The sequence below is a fragment of the Theobroma cacao genome, chromosome 7 (genome assembly GCF_053813885.1).
Source record: "Theobroma cacao isolate CCN51 chromosome 7, ASM5381388v1, whole genome shotgun sequence".
Taxonomy (NCBI): Eukaryota; Viridiplantae; Streptophyta; class Magnoliopsida; order Malvales; family Malvaceae; genus Theobroma; species Theobroma cacao.
In genome coordinates, this window is record NC_142645.1 from 35,727,444 (window position 1) to 35,736,708 (window position 9,265).

Below are 9,265 nucleotides of genomic sequence, written 5' to 3' on the forward strand. Positions count from 1 at the left end.
TACTAAAAATCACCTATTTATATTCTCCAAAACCCTAAAAACTCATTTCCCAATTAGCTGCAAATTCATAATCCACATAAGAGCGCCATGGCCTAATAGTATAGGCGTCGTGACGCTATTACCTTATATATATATTTTTTTCATGATTTTTCAACTAGCGTCACAAAGCTCCTCCTTAGGTGCTGTGGCACTGGCTTCTCAGGAATTTGTATGGGAGCATTGTTGCTCCCTTTGGGTGCTACGGCTTTGAGCTTTGCAATGCTACAGTGCTGCCCCTTATGCTGCCTTGGTGCAGACAGTTATAGTACCTCATTTTGCCATGTGATTTTCTCCTAGCTCAAGGCTGATCTAGGTGGAATGGTAAACATGAAAGTTATAGTTCTACCTCTTAGCTTTCTATGATCCAAGAGTCATGTTGATTGAGTTTCTATAGCTCGAGTTGTGTTTGAATTACTACATGTTTAGTGAAAATCTGCACTTAGTCTCCATTGCATAGTTCATCACCATTTAACTTTATACATTTAAAAACCTACGAACACAAGGACTAAACAACATTAACTTAAAATAGGACTTTCAACATGAAAATAAACTAGAATTGCTTGATTTAAGCTAAGTTAAAATGTTTTAAACTAATCAACTAAAAACTTAAAAACTGTCTAAAGACTACTTAAAACACAAGGACTTAGCTACATTAACATCTTAAAATGTGACTAAATAACTTTATATAATAGAGTTATCAAATGCCATCTCACCCATCAAATGGCTCTTGTTCTTGCCTTGGTTGGGATTGTATAGGCCTTCATGGTAGGGCTTCAACATTCTCACGTGGAACATGGGGAGGATCTTGGATGTTTGTGGTAGCTTAAGCTTGTAGGCTGCTCGCCCCACCTTCTTGATGATATGAAACAGCCTTTCATAGCATCATGACAACCCTTTATAGAGCTTGCAATTGCGAAGGATGAAATGAAACTTCACCATCATGAGGTCTCCTAACTCAAAGTGCATGTCCCTCTATTGTCAATCGACCCACTTCTTGGCCTTGCGAGTGGCCCTCTCGAGACTAGCCTAGGCCACGTCCCACTACATTTGCCATTTCTTGGCATAGTTGTAAGCTATTGATGCTTGTTAATGCCATAAGCTCAATATGAACAATTCCAAGAAAAAGGTGAATTAGAATGTTTAGTATATTTTGAAATTTCTTTCAAATTCTTAAGAAAACACCTTTTCTTGAAAACAAGTTCCCTTTTTGAAGTAAGTGGAACAAGTGATTTCTTGTGAAATAAGAAAAATTAAGTGCATAAATCAGTTTGAGAAAAGAGAGAAAGAAAATCAATGCAGTGATTTTCATAGAGGTTTAAACTCCTTGCCTACGTTTTTTCTTTTGGATCCACTAAGGAGTTTTAGATTTATTATTGAAATTAAGTTCAATACAATATCTTTTATGGATCAAGCACAACCTTACAATGCAATGCCTTTTATAGACTAAGCACAACCACTCTATTTTTTACTTTGGTTAAGGTATAACCATTAAAATACTACCTTTTTAATCAATTAAGGTATAACCATTCAAGAGAATAGAATAAATGAGATGAGTACAACTAGAATGCCTCTTAAAGGTTGAGTAGCAAATTAAGTACAATGTTTAGTAAGGAAGAAAATAGGAAATGAAAGCTCAATAAATGGTACAATAGAAGACTTAAATGCTATAAGAGGGGAACAAGAAGTATTGAATGATTTGAGCTAAATTTTTTTCTTGGAATTGTGTTTCAAAGTCTTTCAAGCTTCATAAATATAGTGGGAGCTTGTATTTATAGTTGCTAAAGCTTCTAAGGTGGTTGGAGGTGCATTAATGTGAAAATAGTCATTTTGCACTTTATTCCAGGCTCAGACGGTCACTATTCATCAATTGATTTTACAATTAATCGATAGATTGCCTTCAATAAATTTCAAAATCGCGCCTATCTATCGATAGATATAAGTATGGTCAAAATACTTGGGAGGTCCTTGTACTCATGCATTTTGTTCAATTTAGTCCATGTACTCTAATTTGAATTAATTTATTCTCTCAATTTTGAAAATTGCTTTAATTTAGTCCCTATCCCTAACAGCATCCAATTTAGTCATTAAATAAGATGACGTTAGCATTAACGCTGCACATTTTCACTAATGTGGTAACATGGGTAGATGAAATGCTTACATGGCATTGCCACGTCACCTTGACGTGCTGATATGGCAATGTCACATCACCTTTTTAAGTTCGAGTTGCTGACATGGCAGTGCCACGTCAATGTTAAGGCTTTGATTACTGACGCGGCAGTGCCACATCAACATTAATGCTCAAGTTTCTAACATGGTAGTTCCACGTCAACATGTCAAAGTGATGTGGCAAGTTAAGAAGCCGCCATATGGCATGTTGTCACATCCCATTTTATGGTGGAACATGACCGGTTCATGGACCTAGACAGGTATAACTTGTTAGGCCCAAGCAAGCCATTTTGACATACATTATTAAACATTCATCAATGCGGAAACATACAAAAACATCCATAGGCATGCAATATCAACTCATGCCTACCATCATACACAACATTACACATATATGGAACTTCTCAACATATTAATGTAAGTGCAAACATTTCATGTATCATAAGAGTGCCACATTCTCAGTGCTCCATAGTATTTACATGTCTCAACACCTTTGGTGTTCATATGGGCTCCTAAGCTATTATATGCATTTTAACATAACATTCGCAATGTAAAGTGTCTAAACATTGGCTACACTAACACAACATGTTCATAATCCATAATTGTAAATATAACCATAACATAAATATAAGATCGACTCATTAGGTATTTAAAGGCTGCTAGACACCTACTGTGAGGAATAATTTATCACGTCTCTATGACACTAGTTGCTAACAAAATAGTGTTATCACTGATCTGTAACAAAAATAGTGAGGGATAATAACGTGTAAGTCACAAAGACTCCGTGAGTGGATATAAGGAAAAGGACAAGCCAAGGGGGAAGAGTTTTGCAATAAACTATAATTTTGCAAAACAACATGATAAACATATAAATCCTTTCAACAGTCATGAATGCATTTGATAACGTTAAATGCATAAAAATAATGTCCATACACAAGCTCAACTTACAAACATTTGCAAGGAGATAATTGAAGGTCAACCTCGATCTTTCAAGCTCAACAACAAACATTCAAATCAAGAAAGTGTAATTCATTTAACAACTCATCTCATTATTTTCATGTAAACACAATAATTATCAATCGATAAACACAAGCATCACAATACCCAATATACAAACAACACATTAATACATGCCATAGCAAATTATGGGGAGAATAGGAACTTTCGCTAAACTCATCCATGTGGTATTCTCTCTTGAAGTTGGGCCAAGTTGGGTGAAGAAAGAAGTCAATTCCAAAAAGGATTTTCTCATTAGACTATGTGAACCGCGGCCTCAAGCAATTGATTAGCAAAAATCGTAATTGCTCGAGGACTACTGTAGTACTTCAACTTTGACATAATGTTTGACCACCTTCTAGGCCGAACTATGTGAAGTAGTAAACATAAAAGTTGTAGCTTTTTCTCTTATATTTCCAATGGTCAAAGAATCATCTCATTTGAAGCTTTGTAGAGAGAGTTACAATCAAAATATCAAAACCTGTGCAATGAAAATCTGCACCTTAAAATTGCTTTCCTTCTTCCATTGAAAGTCTTCCTTCATTAAACACCTACAAAAGCACCAGTAAATCAACAACAACCTATGTTAATCACATTAACACCAAATTAAGCATAAAATTAAGTAAGATTAGATTGACTCACCTAAATTAATTAATTTAAAATAATTTAAATAAAACTTACTAATTTTTATGCATTACCGTATGAACTAAACTAAATTATTATCAAAATTAGATCCAAATAACTCTATATCATAGAGTTATCAGCAGTATAATAATACCAAAAACACTCTTGTAGGCTTCGACATGTGCCATTGTTTTTAGAAATCTTTCATGAAAATATTAGGATCAACACCCTCTAACATTGAGAGAAAAGGCATGTTTAGCACCCCAGATGAATTTTTCAAAAGTTGTTTTTGAGATTGATTCTAAGACAATAGCAGAAGATGTTCGAAAGCAAAAAAAGAACAAACATTGGAATATTGTGCCAATTCCGGAGAAGTTCAGCAAGATCAACAAAGGTTTCTAGGCTACTAAGTTTGTTTTGATAAAATGATAGGCGAATATGGCTTCCAATTATGTTAGCTTTATACTTATTTTGAAATTACAAAATTGATTGAACTAAATATGTTTTGAAAATGAATGAAAGATGTTTTTGAACATGAATAAAATCCTCATAAATGTTTTAAAGTTAATCTTAAAGAATAATGAATTGAATATTCTTTGAAAATACTAATATGCTTAACGATATACTCTTAAACAAGCTTAAGGAGTTTTGGAAGTTTATATGTAAAAAGAAATTAGTTTTCAAAGATTTCAAGCTCAAAGTACCAGCCTAAGAATCGAATTCTAAAAAAAAAAAGACTTGATTCTTAAATGAAAAGAAAACAAAATTTATTTCTTTATCACATTAAGAATCAATTCTAAAGATGGGAGAAGTCAGTTCTTAAACAGACATTTACAGTAAAGAATTGATTTTGAGAAAAGAAGAAGTCAGTTCTTGAAAGATAAAAGCTTCAAGATTTGTGAAGACCCAACTCCTAAGAAAGAAAGAATCGATTCTAGATGAATAAAATCAGAAGGCAGAAATGCGAACAAGAAAAAATTGATTATACATGAAGAAGATATCGATTCTTGAAGCACTAAGGGCAAGATTCAAAAACTTGGTGACCAAGAAAGAGATGATATAATTGGATAAGATTGAAATACAACAACTCAAGCTCAAATTCAAATTTTGACACCAAACCACAGTGAAGAGTCGACACATTGAGTAGAAGAATAGATTCTCCAAGAGTGCAAAGGTGTCACCTTTAAACACAGTTGTAGAAGAACTGACATCTTAGAATAGAAGAATCAATTCTTCAGAGATAGAAAGCTTCAGGCTTTAAGAAGAATCAACAGTTCATGATCAAAGAACCGATTTTCCATGTACGACAAAAATGTGCAAACTGGCTAGAATGTACGAAAGTTTATTCAAATTTGACTCCAATGGGCAAGAAAATCGCAAGGCTTATAAATATCTACCTTGAGAATGTTAAAGCAAGGAACTTGAACGATTTTGAATCATCTTGGAAGTGGAAAAGAATGGAAACACAATCAAAAGAGCTATGAACAGAAAAATCATATCTTTGAGCAAGAGTAGAACCTAAAGATCGCATTTTTATCATTCAACTGATACTTCCTAAGCTTAAATCTTCTTTCATCATTCATATCATTTGAGAAAGCTCTCATCTTTTTAAACCTAAACTTCCTTACTAGCCTTTCTAGAGGTTTTGAGTTAGAGATTCTTTAAAACCCACTATTGTATTGGTTATACCTCCAATCAAAAGGTCAAGGGGTTTTGCCTAATCTTCTAAAACGTTGTATCTTATGCAAAGGTTGTGTTTGAACTTGAAAAATGCAGTGTCTTGGTAGAAGTTTCGCTTGATCCTATGAAAAGACATGTTGTAAAGGTTACACCTAATCCTATTAAAAAACATGTTGTAAAGATTACATCTAACCCTGTTGAAAAGGCAAGTTGATAATGGATTCAAACTCCTTGTACTATCAAGGGAGAGGACGTAGGTATTAGAAAGCCGAACTTGTATAAAATCCGATTGAGTACTCTTTACTTTTTTGCACTTTGCTTATTTAGTGCATACTCTATTTTTGCTTTAATTCTGCTGCATTTTCAAAAATCCTTTAAAAAGGGAAAGTTTTAGTTTACAACCAATTCACTTCCCTTTTAGTTACTTTACTTTAAGTTTATCTTCTGAACATATTGGATTACAAGCAATCAAAGAGAGAGATGTGCCCTTAGGTGTGGGGTTGAAAGACCTCCATCCTCACTTGTACACAGGAATGGTCTCCCTACTCCTCGTTGATCATGAATTTCTATTTCCTATGACCGTGAGAGGTTTGGCTTTCACGAGCTGATGCACATTTAGTTTTCTCTTGTTGGTTATGTAGACAATTGTATTGATCACATTTAGTAATGAATTATATTCTTTTTCTAGGACAAAAAAATATCATACTCTTGGCAAACATGTAAAATTTGTTTTAATGAAAAGACAAGATAATGTAAATGTAATACCACTCAACAATGTATATTTTAAACTTTAAAAACTCATATATAAGATGGGAATCAAATATATGTATTTTCTTTATGAAAAAAATAGATGAAATTTATCTTTGACTTTTTTTTTTTAGGTTCTTATGTAGTTTTAATGGGATCAATGTAAAAAAATGTCAAAACTTTTTTATGGAAATGTAGACATATTTATAATTTTTCAAAGTTGACTCAATACATATAGTTACACCCCTGCGTTTCCCACCTAATCCTACTTGGTCTACAACTAAAGGGGAAGTACACATGCTCCTTGAAACAAGCTAATTCCATTAATCTCAGTAATATAATTATCAAAACTAAGCTTTATCTTTACTTGATGCATCTTTTAACTTGTCTCTGAAGCTTTACTTTACACATTTGCAACTGATTGAGTTGCATCTTCATATGCTCCACCTCTTTTCTTATCATACTGATCTCCTTTTTAGGTGTCAGGCATCCCCTATCTAAACCTTTAGTGACTTTCATTATTGTTCGAGTCTTTGTCCATGGATGATCATTCGACTCACATGCTGTCATTGACCTAGCCATTTTTACTTGCTTAAGAAGCATGAACTCTGTCACAATTTTCAAGGGCAATCGATCATTCTTCATTACATGCTGGCGTGCATCTTCTGATAGTCTATGATATTGCATTGCTCCGCACGCATTCGTTCTTTCTTCCTCTGTTAGATTAGGGTGTGCCTGCCCATTTATATAAACTTGAAATTAGGAAAATGCCTACTCTTATGATTTGATCATAATGCATGTATAGAAAATGATTAGAAATGACTTTGATACCATAAGGTACATGTCCATGGCTCTGTAAAGGTTATCGTCACTGTATCGAGCATTTGTTGGTAATGCTTCTGCAAGTGATTTGAAATCATCAACTGTCAGGTTCGTATCCTTTGCAATTAGAGTGAGATAACCATCCATCAACCTTCCAACGATGCATACTCTCGCCGCAGAGTATTTCAGAGCAAACAAAACATAAGTTTTGACCACCCTAATGATAATCCCCACATCATATGTAGTATCCTTACTTCCATAATTCTTAACCAAGAGATCTTGAACGGAACATTGCTCCAACATGAAAGCTATTCTTCTTTCTAGCTTGCTCAGTACTTCAGAATTAATTTGCTTTGTCAAGCCCAACTTGAGAAGGTGAAGTAGGAAGTTGCAAGAAACTGAATTTTTTTCCATGGGAAGCATCTTAATTATACTTTCAATTGTAATCCTTTGTAGCTTTTGAGCCAGATGCTTGGGGGTCAGATTATCAAATCCGGAAATGATTCTTGAGAACCATTTTACCGTCCAATGGGCTATACAAGATCCCACAAGCTCTGATTTCATCCTTCGGCTTTTGAGGGACTCAATCACTTCGACAAAGTGATCTATTCGAAGGGTTGAAACATCTTCAAACCACCATTTCTCAGTTGGTTCTTCAACTTTCAAGTTTCCATGGCTATTTGCTAAAAGGGTCAAGCAAAATGCTTCATCTTCTTCGAGAGTAGCAAATGCTTTGGGATCTATGCAGGACTTCCAAGCAATGGCATCTGAGCACCGCTTCACAATTAGTAATTCTTTGGACCAAGAAGATACAGATTCACAACTTTTAAGTATCTGGAAAGTGTCTTTCCAAGATGACAATATTAAATAACTCAGAAAGGCCTCTGCTTCTGAAATGAGATTTCCTTGCTGAAGATCATCACTCATTTCCAAGAATATTGCAGCACAATAGAGTGGAGCAATGTTGGTAGCTGTTACATCTATCTTCCATCCATAACAGAAGCTCACAACTAATTCAAAACTCTTGGTTCCACCTGGAAGATCTTCCAGTATGATCTTGAGACTGCTTCCATTCTCTTCCCCACTTCTTTCAGCGAATGCAAGTCTCTTCAGATATCCACTTTTCGAAACCATAGCAAGCTGAAGATCAGAATATGATATGTTTCTTTGATTGAATAACAAAATTATAATAACTTGATGCATCTATTCTACTTCATGCTAATAATCAATCTCTTGAGTAAATTCTACTAGACATCCATAAATTATGTGTAATTTTTTATCTTCTTCCATCATGACCTTTTAACACTCCACTTTTAGATCATGATATTTTTTAAAGTACTCTAAATGTAATGAAATTTGTCACCTCCACCTGACATAAATGTTAACCATATGAATGTCTGTGTGGTAAAAATAACTAAAAACAAACCCTTGGATATCTAGGTGGCAAAAAAAAAAAAATGGTGAATTCATTTGACTTTTTATGGATTGAAATTTACGTCATGTGGACATTCACGTGACAATGAATTGACCGATTCCATTAATTTTCAATCGATGGTCGACGGAATTGATAACTTTAAAATATTTTTAAAGGATCATGAATTTAAAATTGAGTTTTGAAAACGGTAAATGAAATAAAATTTCACGCAAAAATCACCAATGGTTAATGCATTTTACGGTGAGTTCTAGTTTCCTTGTTTCCCTAAGAAAGTCAGAAGTATCTCACCTTATGTAAGTGAAAACTAAAATCTCCAACCTGCACTATTAAATCAGTTGCATCTTTTGTCCTAACAATCCTGCATATGTGAATTATAAAACGGAAAAAATCATCACATAACACTAAGTTTAATTTATATATTTAAAAAAAAAAAGTGAAGGGAGAGTAATAACCAGTCCTTATTTCTTCTTTCTAGTGCTTCAGCAGCCATACTAGACTGCGGTGGATGGATGACACAGCGGTTAGGCTTCCCTCCAAGTAGTGATCCATGAGTGGGATACTCCTTACCAACACTTTTCCTGCCCATGGCAGCCCCCTCACCATCCCTGGAAGTGATCGTCTTAAAAAAGTTCATTATTCCTTGGAAGCTACATGGCATGCATTATGATGTAGATATATAAGCAATGTTGTGCTGTGGCTGGGGTCGTTTATTGTTCTTATCCGAAGCAGTGATGCCATTAAGATGGTTTGTTACCT

At 34.4% G+C, this 9,265-nt stretch overlaps 1 protein-coding gene across 1 annotated transcript; it reads right to left on the reverse strand.

The window, feature by feature from the left end:
• Positions 1-6,419: 6,419 nt before the first annotated feature.
• LOC18594932 (root phototropism protein 3-like) lies at positions 6,420-9,265 on the reverse strand. The gene is made up of 4 exons (XM_007022636.3): positions 8,962-9,265; positions 8,798-8,867; positions 7,084-8,214; positions 6,420-6,987 (listed from the first exon to the last, which is right to left on the reverse strand). The coding sequence occupies exons 1-4, from the start codon at positions 9,165-9,167 to the stop codon at positions 6,616-6,618; spliced, it is 1,779 nt and encodes a 592-aa protein (XP_007022698.3). The 5' UTR covers positions 9,168-9,265; the 3' UTR covers positions 6,420-6,615.